General features: G+C 31.5%; 2 protein-coding genes across 4 annotated transcripts in view; both read left to right on the forward strand.

The window, feature by feature from the left end:
* Positions 1–4,000: 4,000 nt before the first annotated feature.
* Positions 4,001–11,291, forward strand: LOC101506944 (mRNA-decapping enzyme subunit 2). 3 transcript variants are annotated; one of them, XM_004514636.4, is made up of 9 exons: positions 4,001–4,101; positions 4,212–4,317; positions 4,901–5,052; positions 6,023–6,150; positions 7,129–7,224; positions 7,710–7,862; positions 8,736–8,839; positions 8,924–8,991; positions 10,436–10,920. In XM_004514636.4, exons 2-9 carry the CDS (start codon positions 4,223–4,225, stop codon positions 10,615–10,617), a joined length of 978 nt encoding a protein of 325 aa, XP_004514693.1. In that variant the 5' UTR covers positions 4,001–4,101; positions 4,212–4,222; the 3' UTR covers positions 10,618–10,920. The 3 variants fall into 3 exon arrangements, with proteins under 3 accessions (XP_004514693.1, XP_073220341.1, XP_004514694.1); XM_073364240.1 differs by having other exon boundaries at positions 4,079–4,109; XM_004514637.4 differs by lacking the exon at positions 4,001–4,101 and adding an exon at positions 11,064–11,291 and having other exon boundaries at positions 4,108–4,317; positions 10,436–10,635.
* A 3,383-nt stretch (positions 11,292–14,674) lies between these two features.
* The window catches only part of LOC101506392 (histidinol-phosphate aminotransferase, chloroplastic-like), a 12,584-nt gene continuing 2,588 nt past the window's right edge, over positions 14,675–24,670 (forward strand). The window contains exons 1-7 of the mRNA XM_004514634.4: positions 14,675–14,827; positions 14,918–15,152; positions 16,341–16,424; positions 16,622–16,776; positions 16,890–16,987; positions 18,862–18,970; positions 19,742–19,899. Of these exons, the coding sequence (XP_004514691.1) occupies positions 14,928–15,152; positions 16,341–16,424; positions 16,622–16,776; positions 16,890–16,987; positions 18,862–18,970; positions 19,742–19,899 (829 nt within the window). The 5' untranslated portion in view covers positions 14,675–14,827; positions 14,918–14,927. The remainder of the gene's footprint in view (positions 14,828–14,917; positions 15,153–16,340; positions 16,425–16,621; positions 16,777–16,889; positions 16,988–18,861; positions 18,971–19,741; positions 19,900–24,670) is intronic.

Here is a 24,670-nt window from a genome sequence, read left to right on the forward strand (position 1 = left end):
ATTCCCGTAAGGATAAGGTGAAGCAATCAACTCATGGAACCATCCCATGGCCCATCACGATCACCACTAACACTATGGCCCAACACGGTCACCACTAACTATGAAATGCATGAACAAACTCTTAAGCTTGAACCCACAATTCACTGTTTTCTTTTAAACACAAGTTCAAAGATTTGTTAACAACATATATACATTCTTGACCATCAACCATAACAACTACCTTTAGAAAAGCATAAACTAAGAAAATTATTTTTCTTTATTCACCACAACAACATCAATATACGTAAACATAAAGATTTATAAAAATTTGTTCACCCATCAAAATTTATCCAACCACATTCAATCTACATATACACAAACTCGACAATTCAAATCTTTTTGGAAGAAAATCTTTTTATCTTTCAAGTTCTATCACTCAACCATTAGAGAACAATAATTTGCGTTAATAAAGAACTCTAGACTTTTTCTTTAAACTCAGTCCAAGAGTAACTAAAGAGTGTAACATTTTTAACTCCAAACATATTAATTTCATAATCTAACTCTTTTCTCAACTCATTAACTTAGTTAAAATTTGAATTTTTTCACAATTTTAACAACTTTAAATTTTCTTGTTAAGTTTCAACTTCAATTCAAACTCATTTATTTGAAAACAACTCATTACATAACTCAAATACATTAAAAAAACAATTTCTCCCTTTTAGTCAACTCAAACAAAATTTGGGGTTTCTTTTCCATTTTTATTTTTTAAGTAATACACATAAGTAATTTCACGTTTACACCAAAATTACACACAAATTTTGTTATCCCCCTTTATGTGTTTCTTGTGGGTCTGAGAAAGAGAGGAGGAAAATATTTTCATTTCAAAAGAACAATCAATAGAGACATCTTAAAAAACTAGAAAAAAGTAACTCTTCCTCACACATATAAAGCTTACGAATCTTGGAAAATAAAAGAGGGAAGGAAGTGTCTCACCTCAAATATATTAGCTCACTAACACTGCCTTATCGAGAGGAACAACTTTACTTCCTATAACTTCTTGAAATGAGACTTTGATCAAGGTGTAAAAATAGAGTTTGTTCTCTTAACCAAACACCAACACTTATTCCATTTTTATAATAAAACTACAACTTAAAACTTTTCAAAATTTTACGAATAAATTTTTATCCGGCGAAATTTTTGTTCCATATCTTAAAAAAATATAAAGAGATCAAAGTTTCATTATAATTGATATGTAAAACTCCAAATTAAATTTTGGTGCCATCGGAGTTCGTCAAAATTTAAACAACAAGTATATCTTGTCCGTTTTCAAAAAACTCAGTAGAAAATTATTTTTGAAATTTCAACGATGTCAAGACATTCACATAGTCATTTAACATCAATGAAACATCCAAATAATTTGTCATAGATTAATTTGCAAGCTAGACATTTATAACAATTTTACAAACAATAGACAATAAAAACGATAAACAAAAAAATAATAATAAACAAAAGAAGACATAATTTGATAATAAACTAATTCGTATTATAAATAAATTACATGTCTCGCAGAAAAATATTTTTAAAATTTCGACTAAACCAAGACATTCACATTGACATTTAATATCAAGGAAAACACATGTACAATTTGTCATAGATCAATATATAAGCCAAACATAATTACCATAAATTTTACGAACAAACAAACAATGTAGATGGTAAACAGACGAAAAATAGTCAACGTAAGACACAAATAGACATTAAACTCTAATTCTTACTATAAATAAATTATTGGTCTTACAATACCTATTTCACATGTGCTATGAGATACTTCTTTTTCCAATTTCCATATAAATATTTAACACATAATATGTGTTCAACATGATCACCTTGATTTATTTATGGCATGAACCAAACCTTGTAAATATTAAAGTAAAATAAGTTACAACAAAAATACCCAAATATATACATATATAATTTTAAATTTACACCTTTTGTTGGTTTTAATGAAGGCATATTGTCTATGTTGGATACTGTGTAGGTCTTTCAATAAAAGATTCAAAAATCATTCTCACGGATTCTTGTTTCTGCTTCCATTACAACATATATGATGAAAATCATCTAGTTATTCACATCTTCACCTATCATAGACACTAATTAGAGGATTCTATCCTGCACCTCACATTTAAACCTGCCACTCCTGAATCAACGTGAAAATATAATTTTGCTCTTTATAAAACTTTCAACTTTTTTAACTTCTAATTTTTTCACTCACATTTCCAAAATATTCGAAAGTTTCCAAAATTTCGAAATGACAATTTCTAGAATTTTTGAAACTTTCAAACAATTCAAAACATACGAAATAGAAAATTTCAGAATTTTCGGAACTTTCAAACAATTCAAAATAGGAAAATTTCGAAACTTTCAATATTTGGAAACTTTCGAAACTTTCCAAATTTTCGAAATGTAATCCTTATTTCGAAAATTTGAAACTTCTGAAACTATCAATGTTGAAATTTATTATAAATGATTAAAAGGATAAAATTGTATTTTCATGGGTCTTAAGGAGTGATAGGTTTAGGTGTGGGGTGCATGATATAATCCTCCACTAATTAACCATCACTTTCTCTATTCAAGAAATGTGCATCAATCCCAGTTATTGGCTTACATGTATATGCAAAGGCGAATATACAAGCATCCAAACATAAACATAAATCCTTTCAAGCGCAAAATCAAACTTCTGCCATACTACAAAATGAGTGTACTATTTGGATTTGATCTCCTAAACTCTTCAATATAACTCATAAAGTGCATATACTACTCACTTGCAACCCCTTAAATCTATGATATCACTTTTTTATGGCTTTATATGCTTGAAATATGTTTAACTTCACTCCCCATTTATCAAACACTTCAGCAATCAAACCACTAGGTTTAATGTGAGGTGTATGTTTCAGCATATGAATAGATTTTTCAAGGCATTAAATCTTCGCTTGTTTATTTCTAATTATTATGTATCATATGAGTGATCATCCATGAAGTTTACTAATTGCCAATTTTGGTTATCATCTTTTTAAATGAATATTTTTATTTGTCTCCATGATATAGTCTTTAATTTTACCCCTAACAAGTTGTTTGGAACCAAATTGCATGTCCATTTCAAACCTCACATGATCACCACTTTCAGAGGGGTCTTGAAATTGAAAAATTATCTTCTTACCTCTTGCTTATCTTCACTTGCTGGTGGAGTCTCCAAATAATCAGAATCAACTTAATTTTCTTCAAAACCAGTTGCAGAAGTAGGCACTGAGCTTGTAGTTCTTTGAACACCAAATCTAGCCACTAGGCCAACAACTCCCTCTTCACCAGCAACAAATGTTTCAGCTAGTAATTCATAACTCCAATCACAAATATCTTTAGCCTCTAACTCATCAAAATCACTATCATATGTGTCTTTACCCCTTCTTTATGAGACTGATAAGTGTTTATTTTGTTGAGTAATTTAAAATTCAAAAAGAGAGACTAATTTGTCCCAAAATATTTTACTATTTATCATCTTTTTTTAGGTTGACATATTGTCATATTTACATGACACAACAACAATTAAAATTAAATTTTAGTCAATTTCTTTTATACGAGAAAGCTAGAGTGAAGGGTAATGCTCCAATCCAACATAAAGAAAATCTTCGAACTCTCACAACACATACAAATTTTATATTTATTTCCAACGATATTAGGGGAGATCGAATGCCTAGTATACAAATCTAATGTTTGTTTTATTAGAATTAAATTTAATCAAATTTTATAAAAGTACTAATTTGTCATTCATATAAAATTATTAAAGTTGCTAATTTTTTTTGCCATAAACTAATTTAAATATTAAATTTTATCAATGATTAAACTAAATCAAATTAAATTTATGATAGACTAAATTTAATCTTTAGTCTAAATTATATTTAAGTTCAAAAAAAGTTTATTGATAATAATAATAAATAAAATAAACCATCACCTCACCTTAGTTTTTATTTTTATTTTTATTATTATTATTATTAAAAAAAAAAAAAAAGAAGCAGTTTAGTTTAGGAGTGGCAATATTTGAAGGCGAATTACGATCTGAAAATTGGGGTGAGAATGTAACGAGGAATTTTGGCGCTGAAGTGATTATTAGAATGTGATGATTATTTGAGTGTAAATGTAAACTAATTCAATTCATTGAATTTTGTTTTTGGTTTTAGGGTTTGAAGACATGTCTAATCATCACCGTTCTCCAAGTTCTTCTTCTTCTTCATATTATAATAAGACCGTTCTTCCACCCCAAGAACTTCTCGACGATCTTTGCAGGTCTCTCTCTCTCTTTCTCTCTATGCTTTCGATTAATTCTTCCACTAGGTTTCAACGAATACATTGATTCATGGTTTTCTATGATGCTCAATCTTGCAAATTATTATTATTAATTTACTTTACTGCTTCTATTCTACTGGATAAATAATTATTAGTAGAGCTGTATAAATTTATAATTGGAGATTTCTTGAAATGATTTCGCATGCAATTTTAGTGATATAAGCCAGTCTGCTATGAATTATTAAAAAAGTGATTTTTTCCTTCAATAATTTAGAGATTATTTGTTAGATATTTTTTAAAAAAGTAGAAGCCGTTTTGTGATTGTTCACTATTTTTATGAGAAGCTGCTTATAACAACTTTTTATTTTAATCAATTTTTAGATTTTTTGCAGATTCTGGTTTGTAACAAACATATCAAAACTCCTAAATGTAGGGTTTTCTTTTATTAAGAAAAGTAATTATTTTAAAAAAAAGCCATAACAAACATGCTCGGTTATCTTATGCTGTCGGATGTTCTATTTCCTTTACTTATGTTGTTTTTATAGTGTAGATAAAATGCCACTTAATGTTGTTTATATTGCAGTCGGTTTGTGCTAAATGTGCCAAAGGAAGATCTTCAATCATTTGAAAGGATCTTATTTCTTGTGGAGTATGCACATTGGTTTTATGAAGATAATTCTGTAGAAAACAATCCATCTCTCAAGTCCTTAAATCTCAAGGAGTTTACTTCGTTATGTATCCTTACTTCACTTTTCTCTCCTCTATCTCTCTTAAAATAACATAAATAAGTTACATTTGACAATAGTAATATATCACCAATTCTTTCTTGCACTTCTTTCTTTCTTAGTTTTTATTAAACCATGGAAAACAACATGGTAAGCTGATGAATTCTTTGCTTTGGACATGATATTATATTACACTTTATACTTTATGTGGTCTCTTGTAGTCCATGAATCAAATTATGGGGGGAATCTAAACTATTCTTCTCTTATGATTTTCTCTAAGGGTCTGTTTGGGAGGAGGATTTCGGAGTAGAGTGTTTTGGAGGGCTAAGTCTATATTGTAATATATATTAAAAAGATTTAAAAAAAATTAAAAGAATTAAGTGATATATGATCATATAACATTTCAATCACACTTCATTCATGCTTAGAAACCTTTTATATCTTGCTTAATTTCGAAAAGAATAATAAGTCCTCCCCTCCCCTCCAAAATCCCCCTCCCAAACAGGCAGTAAAATTCTAGCAGGGAACCATGCATAACAATGCAAAGTCTAGTTTTGTGAAAGCTTCATATTTTTGTTGTCATTTTTGCTTTGTTAAAGATAGGAAACTGCATGTGTTACATGGATTTCACAGCAAACTGTTGCCGAGTTTTTCTCTGCATGATATTGCACAAAAAGATGTAAGCAGGCCTTTTTTCTTCATAAATTTCAATAATGTTCATGAACAGCCATGCTCACATGCTTTTGTACAGATACACACAGTTGAAATGAAATGCAAATATTAGAATAGTGTTATTTTGAATTTAATCCGTTGACCAGGTGAGACAAGGACTCCCTTGCTACGATTTACTATTTAGACATTAGAAGGCATTGTGGTCTAGGCCTTACATAGAAAGGGTTAATTATCACAGCATTTTAGTTTCATTGTCCTAATCTCTCTATTCACATCACATAACTGGATTCTTCCTTAATATTGAGCAGTGTTCAATAGTTGTGATGTTTTGAAGCCTTATGTGGCCCATATAGATGATATTTTTAAGGACTTCACTTCCTACAAGGTTCGAGTTCCTGTAACTGGGGCTATAATTCTTGATGAAACCTTTGAAAGGGTAAGTTGAGAATAAGTGCTGTTGGTAGTACTTATTATTTGCTTTAATACATTGGTTTCTAATGCAACAGCCTTAGCGTCTCTATGGTATAACTATGGCCTTTCATGAATACATTAAGACACCTTGATTGATGTATAATGCCATATGATTGTGTAAAAGAATTGAAACAATCCGAGAATATTGTTTTGCATTAGCACTACACAGGTTGTGAATTGGTTTGTTAAACTGAGTCATAATTTCTGAATAAATTATACAATATTGAACAACATAAAATGACCTTTCATTAAAAAATATCCAAGTACATCTTGAAAAGTCATCAATGAAGGTGAGATAATACCCATACCCTAAGACAGAAAGAACATGACTCAGATTTCAAACATAAGAATGAACAGCATAAATTTTTTATCTCACCCAGTCTCTCATTTTTTAACAAATCAAATGGACCCTAAATATATTACGGAAGACTTTGATGATACTACGTTAACATCTAGAGATTAGAGGTGTAAAGGAATATATGAAGTGAAGGCTACTTGTGTTTTTTTTGAATCTGTAGTATTAGTTTGAAACCAGGGTTTGCTAATGTATTATAATTATTATGGGTTATTTTTGAAATATTTTTTCATCTCCACAAAACTTCTTTGTGTTTTTTATAAGTTGTAACCTATTGTTTCTGAACATGAGGGATTTAAGTACTTCAATTGTGCATTGAAATTTTTAATTAAGTCTCTAAGAAGCACAATTTATTATTTTATAAAGAACAGATATTCAGGTTTATTTAGTTTGTAATTTGCAATTTCAAGTTGTCAGTTTTTTCAGAAGGGCATAGTCATATGTTCAATCTAGTTTATATTACAACATGACATCAACTTTTCTAAGTTCAAGCAAATAATTTTACAATGGAGCCTCGTGGGACCCAATGTTCCTATTGAAGTTATTTATTGGCAGTTGATCCTTATTTACTTACATATCTGTTGACAGTGTTTGCTAGTTAAGGGATGGAAAGGTTCAAGTTGGAGTTTCCCTCGTGGCAAAAAGAGCAAAGATGAAGAAGATCATGCATGTGCCATTCGAGAAGTAAGCGTGACTGTTTGGAGTTATCCATTTCTTATTCTAGTCGTGATTGACTTTCCTTCCATTTTCTTTTGCTCTATAGGTCTTGGAAACATAACAAAATTGATATAGATTTATAAAACCTACAGTTAATTTGAATTGTCTACTTCATGTTATATTAAGGGTGCATTTCACCCATCCTTGTTTTGGCTTCTCATCTCCTTAAATGTAGAAGTTGGGCCAAAAGTTATCCTTCTTAAAATCTAGTAGGTGTATCAAACGATTTTAAACACTGTTAATCTTGATTTATCTCAATGGCATAATAAACGACTTTAAATTTATGTAAAATATACATATATGATCCATGTGATTGTAAACCAAACAATTTTAGTTCTATTTGCAAAGCGCTTATTTTTAGTTTTTAATTTAAGCAAAAACTAAGCTGGGTTAAATGCACAAGAGTCTTGCCTTAGCTTTTCCTTACTTGTTTTTGTTTGTGCTAAATGCAGGTCATGGAAGAAACAGGTTTTGATGTTTCAAAACTTCTTAACAAGGATGAATACCTTGAAGTTATTTTTGGACAACAGAGAGTGCGACTTTACATTATTGCTGGTGTCAAAGATGATACATCATTTGCCCCACTTACCAAAAAGGAGATCAGTGTATGTGATTCTTTTGATGTATTAATATTTAAGGTTTTTTATCATTTAATTCTCCTATGTACTTAACACTAGACTTATCACTAATACTTCAAGTTGTAGTTTCGGATAAAAAGCAAAATTTCTTTATATAAGAGAACAGAAAGTTACAACAAAATGGACATAAAGTTATACCCTGATTTCCAAAACAAAGAAACCAGATGAAAAGCATAGAATCACAGTACTGAGAAAAACAAGAAAATATCTGCATATAAGGTGAAAATATACGATAGTGAAAATATAAGTATTCTGCTCCAGCATGATACTAGACTCATCATCACACCGGCAACACACTCCACACCCAGGATTGCATGTGTAGGCTCTAAAGCGTAAACAAATGCGTTTGTCCAATGACAACTCTCACTCATGCGTAAGAGTAGACATCTAGAGAGTGGGAAAAAATGATTGGCCCAATAACATAGCTAGGGTAGAGTCTGATACTATTTTAAAATTTAGACTTGGCCTAACTCAACCTGAAAAGATCAAGTGATGAGGATTGCCCAAGTCTATTAGATCCGTTTTGACCATGTATCTTGTCATTGTGAGATCTCAAGGAGGTTTAACACATTTTTCTATTTTTTCCCCAAACCGTTTAAAATAAAGTTGTGTAACATTCTATATAGTGCTTTGTCATTTTTATCCCTTGTTCAGCTGTGATATGTGGACTAGTATTGCCACCTTGCCGGTCTGTTTTTAGCCATGTTACCTTGAAATTTGGATCTTGAAATTTGTATTTGTATTTGTATTTGTATTTGTTCTGAACTGTTTAGTTTTGCAGCTCTTTAATTACTATAGGAGATAATAATGCTGAGGTTTTGTCGTATGATATCTATACAGGAAATTGCATGGCAACGGCTTGATGAACTTCAACCTTCGAGTGATGACGTAATATCTCGTGGGATCACTGGCCTTAAGTTGTATATGGTGTCTCCTTTTCTTGCGTGAGTACAATCTCATGTTTTTGATATTTTTGGTAATGTCCCTTGTGTTGTCAATGTTCAAAATCATTCACTGCCTTCATGCAGATCTTTGAAATCTTGGATTTCAACACATCAACCTCCTATGGCTCCAAGACCTGAATTGCCTCTTAAAGGTATTTGCTATGTTAATGAAAGTGCTGGTTGGTTGCTACGAACATCTGTTATTTTATTGTTTAACTGCCTGTAATGAAAATAAAGAGAAACTAATATGAGAGAGAAAGAACATTCTGAATCTGTTTTATTAATTTATTACCTTAGTTATATGCACAGTGTCGTGCATTTGTACAGTGCAATAATGATTCTAGAACCAGTTTCTAATAGTAATAACTAATAAGCCTCTAACAGACTATCAAGTATAGAGTAATAGAGAAAGGTGAGTAGCTTAATTAGGAATGTTCTAAAAACTGCACAATTTGCATATACTGCTAAGGCGTTAACATTCCCTGTCTTCTCGAGGTGGTGTAAGAGAAGACTGCACTCTGACATTGGTAAGAATGGATTGAAAACAGACGTCTGAGAGACACTTAGTAAGCTCAATTAGGAATGTCCTAAAAACTGCACAATTTGCATATACCGCTAAGGCGTTAACAATTCCCTGTCTTCTGAGAAGACTGCACTCTGATTTTGGTAAGAATGGGTTGAAAACAGAGATCTGAGAGACACTTGGTAAGGGAGTAAGTGAGTTGATCAAGAGATGGCACATCCACAACATTTAAGACGTCAGGAATGATAATTTTGAGAGATAAAGAATATTCTAAATCTGTATTTTTACTTTCTGTAGTTGTGTGCACAGTGTCATGTATTTATCGAATGGTATGAATCAGTCACTAATGACTATTAAGCTTATGACAAGTGTAAAATATAAGAAAGGTGAGTATGCCCTGCTAGGAATATTCTAGAATACTGCACAATTTGCATAAATAGGATATGCAAATTTTGTCTGCTCCTAAAGATTTCAGTATATAGGATATGTTAATATGTTAGGGATTCAAAAAGAAAAGACTTAATTGCAGTTTTGGTTTTTCTATTATTACCAATTTACGGAATTGATCCCTCTATTTTAAAAGTTGACAGTTTTGGTCTCCTCCTTCATATTTATGAACTAAAGAATGACGATTTAAAATATTTTAAATGACGTAACATACAATTCTATGATATATAACCATCTAGATGCATTAATTATTTATGTTATTAATTAAATTAAAAATATGAAAAAATTTCGAAGTTGAAAACTAAGTTTTACGACATTTTATTTTAATTTAATGGGTGTTAATCATTCTACATCATAGTATCATATGTCACATTGTTTAAAACATTTAATATTATTTTTTTAGTTAAAAAATCAGGGGGAGTGGCTAAAATTGTCGACTTTTAAAATAGGAGGACCAATTTTGTGAATCAGTAAAAATAGAGTGACTAAAACTGTAATTAAGCTAAAAGAAAATTAATGGTGGATACACTTGCATTAGTGCTACTCATGCATTTTTACTTTGATTCTCATAGATTTTCCAAACTTTTGCATTAGAATTTGTAACCAGCTTTTGCTCTTTTGTTCAGGAATTTGTGTATGGAAAGCAAAGCATAGTTCTACTGGAAGTAGTTCCACACTTATGGACAGCCAACCAACAAAACCTGAATCTGATTCTCAGCCTCATGATCTAGGGCCCGGCAAGAGCTTAAGGAATTTCAGATTTAGTACTGCCTCGATTTTACAAGCTATGGAAGCTTCATTTTCTTGAAAATCCCGCAACAATCCTGTAAAGTATTCTTAAACTGAACTGTTTTCGCCATTTCACTTGTAGTCATCATCCCTCTCTATGCTCTAGTTAGGTTTCTGTTCATGATGTTTGTCTAATATGTACATTATGTGCATCAATCAAATATTTGTACCTAAGACTAGATAGTATTCTCAGCAGCATATTATGAAGTAGAGAAACATTCCAATGTAAAAGTTACTATACTCTCCCTAACCGGTACCCGTTCCTACTATGACTCGAACTTGAACACGATCTACAAAAGAATGAAACTGATTTGTTTGGTAATGTCTATTATTATTATTATTATAAATCTCTGCAAAGCTGCTAATTCATGCCAACATAACAAATGAGATATTATATTTTTTGAAATATTGTGCGGTAAACATTATATCTTGTAGTTGAAATTTGATAATACTGTGGTTGGGTAGGGGCTGGACAGCGGGCCAAACCGTGGGTGCTATATTGAGCCGCACTTCCTCCAACGTATGAGTTTGGTTAAGGCATTGCTTGGCAGTGTTTAATAAGTTAGTTTATAGTTTATTAAACTAGTTTATAAGTTTCTTGGATTAAAAGAGATATGTTTCACAAACATGTAGTTTATTTTGAGATGATATTTCAAATAGTGTTTGAATTTATAACTTTTTACATTTTCTTTCATTTATAATCTTATTATTTTTTTTTTTTATGTAATACAAAATAACTATCCCACTCATTCACTACTTTTTCACCCACTAATTCACAATAGAGGACTTGGTTTCTTTAATTCCTTGCTAAAATAACCAAAAAAATATATTCAATATCATTCATCTTACAAAAATTGATTAATGTATTCATTGTCATATTTATTATTATTTCTTCATCTTTTAATTTATTATTGTGATAAAGTTAAATTTATTTTTTATGTTAAATTATATATATATATATATAAAATGAAGTTTTGGCAATTAGATTATTTTGTTGAAGATTAAAATCTATTTTATTGATGAAGATGAAATTATGGCAAGTAAGTTATTTTGTTGAATAAAAGTTATTTTGTTGATGAAAATGAAGTTTTGGCAATTAGATTATTTTGTTGAAGATTAAAATCTATTTTATTGATGAAGATGAAATTATGGCAAGTAAGTTATTTTGTTGAATAAAAGTTATTTTGTTGATGAAAATGAAGTTTTGGCAATTAGATTATTTTGTTGAAGATTAAAATCTATTTTATTGATGAAGATGAAATTATGGCAAGTAAGTTATTTTGTTGAATAAAAGTTATTTTGTTGATGAAAATGAAGTTTTGGCAATTAGATTATTTTGTTGAAGATTAAAATCTATTTTATTGATGAAGATGAAATTATGGCAAGTAAGTTATTTTGTTGAATAAAAGTTATTTTGTTGATGAAAATGAAGTTTTGGCAATTAGATTATTTTGTTGAAGATTAAAATCTATTTTATTGATGAAGATGAAATTATGGCAAGTAAGTTATTTTGTTGAATAAAAGTTATTTTGTTGATGAAAATGAAGTTTTGGCAATTAGATTATTTTGTTGAAGATTAAAATATATTTTATTGATGAAGATGAAGTTATGGCAAGTAAGTTATTTTGTTGAATATTAAAAGTTATTTTGTTGATGAAGATGAAGTTCTTCTTATTGCTCAGACGTGATTTCTATAAAATTTTTGAGTTTGTTATATTAGTAAGATAATCTTTTTTTAGAATTAGTAAATACACTAAAGTACTCTAATTTAAAAATAGTTTAGCTATTGTCAATTTCATGTGTTTGTAAGACTTTATATTAATTTTGAATATATGATATTGACATTTTATTTTATTTTGATTCATAATATATATATATATATATATATATATATATATATATATATATATATTATATATTTTATATATGTTTCTTTATCTTTTAATTTATTATTGTGATAAAGTTAAATTTATTTTTTATGTTAAATTATATATATATATATATATATATATATATATATATATATATATATATATATGGAGTTTGCTAAACTTTAAGAGAACTAATGAAATTTATGTTTGTACTGTAATAAAAAAAAAGTAAATGATGTAACAAAATAAAGTAAAGTAGAAAAATTGATTAAAAAAAAGAAAATGGAGTAAAACAATATCCATGAGACATTGGGTAAAAATGTCACATTTTGTGTTATTTTAAATTAAATAATTATATCATTTTATATTATTAAAAGTTAAATTAACTAAATAATTTAGTTTTAATTAATTAATTTTTCAACTATAAGTCGTAAGTTATCTGTTATTAGTTAATTTTTCAGTTATTAGTCAGTTTTTTAGGTATTAATTAGCTTTTCAGCTAGTTTATAGTTTAATTTTATCAATCATAGCTTAAATTATTTTAGTTTAGTTTTACGGATAGGGAGAGAATTGGTTGATTAGTTTATGTCATTTTTGGCCCATGTATTTCTTTTTTTGGTTCCAGGTCATAATTAATCGTTATTTTTATAACTTTTCTATGTCTCTTAAAAAGGAAATGAATTTGATTTATATACATAGTTAAACTTATAAAAATATTGCACATTTGAACCGATTATAATGAACACTCAATTTAATCCCTCTGCCAAAGAGAAATGCTATCTACTTTTTTAAAACAAATATTTTTATCTAGAAAAAACATCTCAAGGAGCTCCATACATCTATTTTGATTCTATCCACCGCCTCATTTATATTTTAATTCTTAATTTGATCTTTGAATTTTGAAAATGATAATTTTATTCTGAAATAAAAAAATACAGTAATTCATCTCTTTTTAAAAGTCTATCAACATTCAGCTAACTCCATTTATTTACTCTTCTTCCAATTGACTATTGTTGCACATTATATCCTATTAACAAAATTGAATCACTAAAATTCATGAAATATAAATTCTACAAATATATATTTGAAATACCTTCAATTTTAAATCCTTGCGATCAAATCACCAATTTCATCCTTACAAAAATTTCCTTTTAAATATTATGATTATAAATTATGACTTCATTGGTGGCATAACCATCAATAACAAATACAGTGTATATATTCAAAATTAGGATCACTAAAATATTGAGAATGCCTATATATCAAAAAAACTAAAATTGAGAATGCCAATTTTAATTTATGAGATCAAATTGGTTTAATCCACTGGGGTTGCCGAGTTTGATGTATTATTTATTTGATTATAACATTTTGATCTCATTTTTAAATCTTAAATAGTAATTTTTAAATATTTTTTAAACATTTTATAACAATTACTATGATTACTACTTATAAAAATTCATTTAAAAATAATAAATTAGTGATATGCTTGCTACTTTTTTTAAAGAAAATAAATTAATAATAACAAATAAAAATAATTAACGATTAAAATAATTTAAGACGGAATAATATCTAGAGCATTAACTGGAATTTTTACTTTTTTTTTTTTTTATCATGATCTCAATCTTATCTTTATTTTTTTTACTATTATTTTGTTTTATTAGATTCCATCTTATTACTTAAAGATTAAGACAAATTTAAAAAACAAATCGAGTCTCTAAAACACTTATAATCAACACATTTTCATATATAAGAGAATTTTTGTTATGTTTATATTTTTATTTTTTTTCATGAATTACATCCACGTTAGATAATGATATTTATTTATAAGAACCTGATTTAATATATTCTTTTTATATGCTTATTTTCTTACCAGAAAGCGACGAACTTTATGATTTAATATATCACCTTTCTATGCTTTACTTTATGATATTTATTTATTGTACTTCATTATTATTACTTTTTTACCATTTGAATGTAAATTTAGCCTTTTCTTTTTACTATATTTTGAAGAGATATAAAATGACTAAATTCTTGACAAAAATCCTTATCAAGACCCCAACTTCACTAAATCCACTTGAGAGTTATGCTCTTTCAATTTACCGTAAATTACACCCCACTTAATAAACAAATTCCTAATTAACACCCTTATTACACCACATTTACCGTAAAATGATTTACGAATTACGATTTAGTTTTAAAAACAAAATATTTTAGTTTGATTGTAAAAATTAATTGCAAAAATCTTTCCGTTTTACCGGCGGCTACAGAAGCCGTTTCGTAGCTCCTCATTTGTTTCACTTCACAGAGTTACAGTCTCCATCTTCATCATCATCATCATCCATTTCTTAACCTAACACGGTACTCTCTCTCTCTCTCTCATTTCATTGATTTCTATTCTAAATTGGATTTCTTTCGCGTTGACTTGTTTTGAATTGAATTATTATTCAGGTATTAATTAATGGGTGTTCTTGATTTTCACAATTCGGTTTCTTTCTGCTTGCAACAACGCACACCAATTTATTCATCATTTGAGGGTTTCAATCGAAGAAGAAAATTTGTTGCTATGTCTTCCACCATTCCTGTTGAACAAGTTAATAATGCTCCTCTTCAGCTCACTGCCGATTCCTTTATTAGACAACATCTTAGGGAATTGGCTCCTTATCAACCCATTTTACCTTTTGAGGTTCGTCCTTTTGTTCCTTCACTCTCTTTCATTAATGCAACAATAATCTGCCATTGCCGTTTTAGTCCTGAATGTGTAAGGCGCTTTCTCTATAGGGCTCGTTTGTCATAGATTTTTCTTAAATGATTTTGGTATTGTATTATTTAGGGATTTTTAGAAAATGAAAATGTTTTTCTGTGTTTGTGTTTTTCGGTGAAACTCACTTTTTTGTTTAAAAATCAGTTTTTTTAGAAGCTACTAAAGACAGCGTCTCATTTTTAGTAGTATTTAGTTTATATTTAGATATTTTCTTTTTTAAAAAAGCTGGAATAAACTGGCACAAACTTTCAAAGTGATTATTTTAAAACTGTAACAAATGTACCCATAGTCTTTGAATGTATTGCAATTGCATATACATCCCCAATATATTTTTTGTTAGTTTATGAACTAAATTGGCATGAAAAACACATTTGAGGATTAAACTGATTAACTAAAGACATATTCGAGGATCAAAATGACTAACAAAAGACGTATTTAGGTGTTTTTTTGTAATTTTGATGCATTTAAGTATTATTGTGACAATGCCATAAGTTTAGGGACCAAAATGACTGTTTACTCTTACTGCAACCTTGTTTGTTAAAGCTTCCTTGCACAAAGTTTCCTTAAAGTAAAAAAAGATATACTACGAAGCATTTAACTCACTTGCACGTCAACACTGGTAGTAATTTGAGAGAATGAAAAGATTGAATGTAATTAGTAATCTGATAGTATAGTTGTGTCAGTGGTGGAAAATGTGACATTGGGACATATATGTTGTGTTTATTGTCTGAGCGTAGATACTCGTGGGCACTTACATCTTCAACCTGAAGCATTGGTGCTACATAGTGTTGTAGAAAATACGTATTTACCTGTACAGATACATTGTGGCTTTACTGTTTCTTTGTGTATTCTTTTACTTTTGAAGTTTTTGTTTCTTTTATGTGATTTTGGTGACTCACTTGCATACAAATTGGAAGTTCTTTTTTGATAAGTTCTTTAACTGCTATTTTGATCTCTTTGCTTATCATAGAGGCAGGCAATGAATTAATAGTTATTTCTAACATTTTCCATCAACCCCAGGCCCTAGAACTTGTCATTGGTTACTTCTGTTGTGAATTTTTTCCCACTGCGTTGTAGTTTTATAACAAAAGAAGAGGCTATATGCTGCAGGTTTTATCTTCTCGTCTAGGACGCAAGCCTGAGGATATTGTCAAGTTAGATGCTAATGAAAATCCGTACGGTCCCCCTCCAGAGGTAAGTTTTATTCTATTTTTCCTGTCAGCATATTGGGTAAAATTGAAAAATTATTAACTGGTAACATAATGTTAAAATTGACCAGGGCATTGTCTCTTGGTTATGTTCAAGTGTATTCTAGGATCTTACTGAGCAATACATTTAAACCTTTTATTGTATTGTCTCTTGAGTTGACTATTGGAGGTTTCACTTGACAGGTCATGGAAGCCCTTGGGTCAATGCAATTCCCATATATCTATCCCGATCCAGAAAGTCGCCGATTGCGTGCTGCTCTCGCCCTAGATTCAGGCCTTGAATCTGAATACATTCTTGTAGGTTGTGGTGCGGACGAGCTTATTGATTTGATCATGCGGTTAGAACCGTTTCATTTCGTGCTTTTGATAGGCTTCAAATTATTTTTCTGTTAGTTTTCAGCATAGCTATGGCTATTCATTCTTATTTTCTGCTGTTTGAAATATACCCCAGTTGTGTGCTTGATCCTGGTGATAAGATCGTGGACTGCCCTCCAACTTTCACAATGTATGAATTTGATGCTGCAGTTAATGGAGCACATGTCATCAAAGGTAAGAATTACATTTCCTAAATGTAGCTTTTAAATTTGTTCTCTTTCAAGGGGATATAAGGTTGACTTGATGGCAGAGATAAATAATGGAGTGAAAACGTGTTATCGGATTCGATTCCCACCTCCAACATAATACTAACAAATTAACAATTGGCATACTAATATTAGCTGTTTAAAAAAAATTGTTCTCTTTCAAGGATCATAGATTGTTTTATACTAGTCAAATGAGTAACAAATATCTTAAACCTATCATGGATATCAAAGTGGTTCATATCTCAATATCATAATTGTAGTTCTTTATCTTTTTTGACTTACTGAAATTATTTGTAACATGATATTGTATATCTGGTTGCGGAGCTGAGTTGGGATATAGGGTGGCCACAGCCACCCCAAAGTCCCCAATAGTTTAAAAAAAAATACTATTACTCTTATTAGTTTATTTATAAGAGACATTTGAATTATAATTTGATTAACACATCTATTTTATCCATCTTATGAACCAAATCAGGGCTGACCCTTAACCTTGTGCACACCACTAGCACAAAGCCACAGTGACACGAGGGTCCCAAATTTTTTTATAGTACATCTAAACTTTGAAAAATTGCATTGATATATTTAATTTTTTATTCTCTAAGGACTTTAAATTTTTTTACCCTCTAGCCACTTTAAAATTTTATATAGAATACCAAAATTCTTAAATTATTCTCGTAATTCCATTAAACATTTCTCTCTATCTTCTCCCTATCTTTTCTCTAAACATACTAAATCTATTTTCTCTCAACTCTCATATAAATTGGAGGGAATAATTTATAAAAAAATTACAAAAACAACGACTGATTATAAAATAAAATAAATTTTTCAACATAAATTTCAACTTTGAGTTGTGAATTTTATCTCGAGATATAAAAATCAAACCAAATGATTCTATGATCGCAATAATTTAACCAAAACTAATTAAATTAGTTTGATTTTTTTATGGTTGAGTCCCAATTGAACCAAACCAATAAATCCGACATTTATTGATTTCAAATATAGTTTCATGTATTTTAAAATAGATTGTCTAATACTCAAACCAAACCATTATCTTTTATCAACACTATATCAATATTGATATCTTAAATAATGTGTTGTGTTTAAATGTATTTTAATAATTATATATATATTTTTTGTCCTTGTAGTTAAGAAAGTTGTATTAATAATGTAAAAATTTGGATTTAATTTGTATTCATCAAAGATGTAAAGATATGTTACACTGTCAATTAATCATAACCGTCAGATTAATAAAACAGTTTGACTTTTATTATAAGTACTTTTAAAGTCACACTTATAGATGTGCCGACATTGTAAAACTTATACATCGACAAAATATAACAATTAAACTCTAAAAATTTTAGTGTTTAAAAAAAAATTAGATTTTTAAAAATTAATTTTTAATTATTAAAAATATCAATCAAAATTTGATTTACTGTTTCTAATAAGCGTTAAGAGTTTGATCGTCAAAATATTTTGTAAATTTACAACTTAAAATTCTTATATACAAAACAATATTATACTTTTTATTTATCTATTAAAATTTAAAAAATTTGACCACCCTAATGTTTTAGTTCAAACTCCGCCACTGTCTGTTGTATTTGTCATATAAAAAAATTGTCGCTAAACATTGTATAGTATCATGGCTCTTCACTCTAAATATATTGTTTTTGTTAGATTTGTGAACTGAAAACGTCTTAGGTTTAATGACTGGGTTGTCCTTTCAACTTTTTACTATTCCTTTTTTCCTCTTAACAGTGTTTGGTTTTTTTTGTTATCAAAGTTCAGATTTTTATTACTATGCCATGTCAGATATGCATAATTGTCTGCATTATTTAAATGTAGTTCCAAGGAGGCCAGATTTCAGCTTGAATGTGGAAAGCATAACTGAGGTTGTTAAACAAGAGAAGCCCAAATGCATATTTTTAACTTCTCCAAACAATCCAGATGGGAGGTAACTGTCATGTCTCCCTTTTTCAACATCTTTACGCTATAGAATGCATATTTAGAAAGGGCTTAATTCAACATTTGGTCTCTTACGTTTATTTTAGGTTTCAAGTTTTTCTCTTGCATTACTCACGTTGGGATAAGTTCATCCTTTCCGTCAAATGGCTTAACCCTATCTAATATGTATACGTGGCTAATGAAAAACATGACGTTGATATTAAAAAAATAAAAAAACAAATAAAAGTACTACTATTTACACATAAAAACAAATAGAAATTTGGAGGGTAATTTGGATTAGCGTTAGTTTTTGAAATTTGTACCAAATCTCAATTGAAGAGCGACACGAAGAAGGAGGAGGGGCGACAAAGCTTTTGGTTTTAAGAATCATGACCAAGATGATCCTTAATGGTCGAAATTTGCATTTTGGTTTTAAAAGGAAGAATTCTACTTGGTGAGGAAAAACCATGGCGCAAAAAGAACCCTAAACCTTCTTTTTAAGTCTTCTGCTTCTCTCTATCTCTCTCTGCTGCAAACCGTAAGCCCACGGTGTCCTCACCCGCACCGTTCTCAGCTGCGTATTCCCCAGCCAGCATAATCCCGACCTGCTTCAATATCGTGTGCTTTTATTCCTTGATAATAGATTGATTATGGACTAAAAGCACAGTACATTATATATATTGTTCAAAAAAACATATTTAACACATTATTTTCCTGGTAATTTGTGTTTCTCCTCTGTTAGCTTCTGATCAAGTATATGGGTATAACAATTTCACAACAGTATAATTGATGACGACGATCTCTTAAAGATACTTGAGCTTCCCATACTGGTGGTTCTTGATGAAGCGTACATTGAGTTTTCGAGAATTGAATCAAAGATGAGTTGGGTGAAGAAACATGAGAATCTGATTGTTCTTCGGACATTCAGCAAAAGAGCTGGTAATACTTGCACTCTTTTCCCCTATTATGCTGATAAACTTTTAAATAAACTGAAAATTATGTTCTTCCCTTAATTTAATTTAGTTTTTTTTTTCCGTAAGAATTGTTCTCTTGTGATATTCGATCAAATCATGAATCATGATACTATTATGATTTTCAAGCATTTTTCGTACATTTACTATATACGACAAGGATTAGGGCTTGTGGGTTCAGATGAAACCTGTCTCCAACTTAATATTTGGTCCGATTAAGGATTGGCTCCTCTAAGCTGAATACTATCATTACTAGTGTTTATTAGTGTATGATTATTGTAAGTAATGGGTTTTTGATAAAAGGAGGAGAGAAAGAATAAGAACTCTGAATATGATTGAATATTATCTCTTGATTCTAACTTGATACAAATGACTAAATACTAGCCTCTATTTTGTATGGTGTATCTTAATGACTTTGGATTAGTAATTTTACTGTCATCCCCAATTTATATGATTATAACTGAGTAACTAACAACTCTTTTCTGTACACATTTTAATAATTAAAATAATGTGTAAAATTATTAATTTATCTAGTGTATCTGATGTTTCATGTATTTCTTGTTAAAATAGTAAGCATAAAAACTGGTTACATCTTTATCATCATATTTGGTTGTTTGCTGCTGTTGAATATAAAGAGTATTGAGAGACATATTGAATAACCCATGTGTTTCAACTACACAACGGAATTTCTTTATATAGACAAAGGGTATTAAACAACCTTAATTTACAGTAATACTAATGGGGCAGAATACTTACAGCCCATCTAATATAATATAATATTTACATTCTAATATAATATTTAACACTCTCCCTCAAGCTGAAGCATATAAATCAAATGCACCTAGCTTGTTACATATATAACTAATTCTAGGACCTCACAATGCCTTTGTAAACACATCTGCTAACTGATCATTGGAATTGACAAAACTAGTGATGATGTCACCCGATTCGATCTTTTCTCTAACAAAATGACAGTCAATTTCAATATGCTTAGTCCTCTCATGAAATACTGGATTCGAGGCAATGTGCAATGCAACTTGATTATCACATATTAGTGTCATTGTGCTGACCTCTTCAAATTGAAGTTCTTTCAGTAACTGTTTCAACCAGATGAGTTCACATGTTACTAGTGTCATGGTCCTATATTCTGCCTCAGCGCTGGATCTTGCAACAACATTTTGTTTCTTACTCTTCCAAGATATTAAATTTCCTCCAACAAGTACACAATACTCGGAATTGATCGTCTATCTATGAGTGAGCCTGCCCAATCGGCATCTGAGTAGCCAATTATCTGAGTATGTCCTCTATCTTCATAAATGAGACCTTTTCCAGGTGTATTTTTGATGTATTTAAGAATCCAGATTACAACATCCATATGTTCTTGGCAAGGAGAATTTAAGAACTGACTTACCACATTGACAGCAAAGGAAATGTCAGGACGAGTGACTGTGAGATAGTTTAATTTTCCAACCAATCTCCTATATCTTCCTGAATCTGATAGAGGCTCCCCCTGTTTGGGTAGGAGTTTGACATTTGGATCCATAGGAGTATCAACTGACTTTGCATTTAATAGGCCTGTTTCTTCAAGAATGTCCATAGCATATTTTCTTTGTGAAATTACAAGGCCATCCTTGGATTGGGCTACTTCAATACCCAAAAAATAACGGAGTTTACCAAGGTCTTTAGTCTGAAATTTATTTGAGAGATGTTGTTTTAACTGGAGTATTCCTTGCTGATCACTTCCAGTTATAACAATGTCATCCACGTAAACAATAAGATAGATGCACCCTTGGGTTGAGTGATGATAAAATACAGAGTGATCGGCTTCACTACGGATCATACCAAACTCTTGTACTACCAAGCTGAATCTGCCAAACCAAGCTCTAGGAGACGGTTTAAGACTATAAAGGGACCTGTGTAGCCGACAAACCATGTTAGAAGACTCCCCCTGAGCAACAAACCCTGGTGGTTGCTCCATATAAACTTCCTCTTCAAGATCACCGTGCTAAAAGGCATTTTTAATGTCAAGTCGATGGAGAGGCCAATGTTGAATTGCTGCAATGGAGAAAAACAGTCTGACAGATGCCATTTTGGCAACAGGTGAGAATGTGTCTCTGTAATCCGACCCAAAAATATGAGTATATCCCTTGGCTACCAAACGAGCCTTAAATCGATCAATCTTACCATCAGGACCAACTTTCACTGTATAAAGCCAATGGCACCTGACTAACGACTTCCCACGAGGTAAAGGAACCAATTCCCAAGTACCACTGCTTTGTAGAGCACACATCTCATCAAGCATTGCTTGCCTCCATTCAGGGTGGGATAATGCTTCCCTGTAGTTTTAGGAATAGAAACAAAAGACAAGGCGGACAAGCAAGTGTAATGTAAAGGAGAAAGACGATGATAACACAAATCAATATAATGAAGAGATGGATTACGGGTGGTGCGAATATCCTTACGAAGAGCAATGGGAAGGTCAGGCTCAGGTGGCAGAGCCGGATCCAGAGGTGGCGTCGGAGGAGAGTCTGTAATGGGAACAGGAACAGGCACAACAGAGGGTAAGCGACGACGCTGATATGTTTGTAGTGGTCGGGGAGGTTGAAGGGCAGACTCTGCAGGTTCATAGGAATATGAGTGGCAGAGCCGGATCCAGAGGTGGCGTCGGAGGAGAGTCTGTAATGGGAACAGGAACAGGCACAACAGAGGGTAAGCGACGACGCTGATATGTTTGTAGTGGTCGGGGAGGTTGAAGGGCAGACTCTGCAGGTTCATAGGAATATGAGTGGGTGGGAGAGGGATAATTACTTGAGGAGGTTCGGGAGTAATGTCCTGATAGGGCTTAGTAGCTATATGGGTAGGTTTAAAATATTGTACAGACTCGAAAAAGGTAACATCGGCTGATGTAACGTAGCGGTGTAGTGTGGGAGAATAACAACGATAGCCCTTTTGGGACCGATGATAACCGAGAAAGACACACTTGAGTGACCGAGCTGACAATTTGTCCAAACCAGGAGATAAATTGTGGACAAAACACGTGGATCCAAAGACACGAGGTGGTAGTGGGTGAAGAGGAGTATGGGGAAAGAGGACCGAATGAGGGATATTGCCATCAAGGACAGAAGATGGCATACGATTGATAAGGTAGCATGCCGTTAAGACTGCATCCCCCCAAAAACGGAATGGAACATTGCCATGGAGAAGTAAGGTTCGTGTGGTTTCAATGAGATGCCGATTTTTGCGTTCGGCTACCCCGTTTTGCTGAGGTGTATGAGGACATGATGTTTGGTGTAAAATATCGTTGGAAGTCATAAAATTTTGAAATTGATGAGACAAATATTCCCGAACATTATCACTTCTTAAGGTACGAATTGAAATTCCAAATTGGGTTTTAATTTCTTGATAAAATTGCTCAAAGATGGAAAACAATTCAGTTCTATTTTTCATTAAAAATAACCACGTACAACGAGAATAAAAATAACAAAATACTTAGACTCTAAAGTAGACATAGTACGAGAGGGACCCCAAACATCAGGGTGAACTAAAGCAAAGGGAGATGATACTCTTTTATTGACTCGATCGGGAAAATTACTACGGGTGTGTTTCCCTAACTGACACGACTCACAATGTAAAGTAGACAACTTAGGCAAACTAGGCACCAGTTTTTGTAGTTTGGTAAGACTTGGGTGTCCTAGCTGAGCATGGATAGTATGAGGGGACTCTGTGGCCGTCTTGGATGTTGTAGAAAGGGAATAGCGGCCTTGTGACTCACATCCGACGCCAATCGTCCGTCCCGAATTCCGGTCCTGCAAGGTAACATTATCATTAGTGAACGTAATAATACAGTTATGAGATCGAGTCAATCGACTAACTGAAAGTAAATTAAAGGGGCATCCAGGTACATAGAGAACAGATGCAACTGAGATAGAAGGGAGAATGTGGACAGTGCCAACTCCTTGAGACCGGGTTTGAGTACCATTGGCAGAAGTTATAGTAGGTAAAAAACCAGATGTAGAAAGGGATGAAAAGAGACCTTTATTACCAGTAACATGATCAGACGCACCAGAATCAAGAACCCAAGGGCCGAGAGAAGATGAATGAGAGAGGTAAACAGATGAGTTACCAGTGTGTGCAACCGAAGTAGGAGAACTAGAGTTCGGATGACTCTGAACCCATCGGAGAAAATCTTCATAGTTTGCCAGGGAGCCTTGTGGAGATGGTGTAGTCTGAATAGTTGCAGAAGGATCAAGCTGAGTTGCATTTATCGAAGGCGAATGCTTACCATGCAACTTCCAACAACGATCAATGTGTCCAAGCCGATGACAATGCTCACATTTGGGACGAGGCTTAGAGTTGGATGGTCCTCCACGAGAACGATGCTGATTATGTCCTTGAGATGCAAGGGCAGCAATGTCACCCGAAACTGAAGTAATAGACTGCTCAACTGGATGTTTTGCTGGTACTCAAAGGAGGATCGCTGAGGTAGTAGACATATCCGGAACAGTAACAAACCCCAAAATTTGATCACAAGTTGCAGAGTACTCCTAGGGTAGGCCATAGAGTGCAAGAAGCATGAAGAAGGTGCTGCGTTGATCCAACTCCTTTTGTTCAGCTGGATTACTTGCAGCAGGAGGGAGAAGCTCATTAAAGTCATGAAGTGCACTATGAACGGTGCCAAGATATGCAGAAATAGAGCCATCGAGTGACTTCGGAGTAATGATATTCAACAAGCGGTGACA

This window comes from Cicer arietinum, chromosome 8 (assembly GCF_000331145.2).
Source record: "Cicer arietinum cultivar CDC Frontier isolate Library 1 chromosome 8, Cicar.CDCFrontier_v2.0, whole genome shotgun sequence".
Lineage (NCBI taxonomy): Eukaryota > Viridiplantae > Streptophyta > Magnoliopsida > Fabales > Fabaceae > Cicer > Cicer arietinum.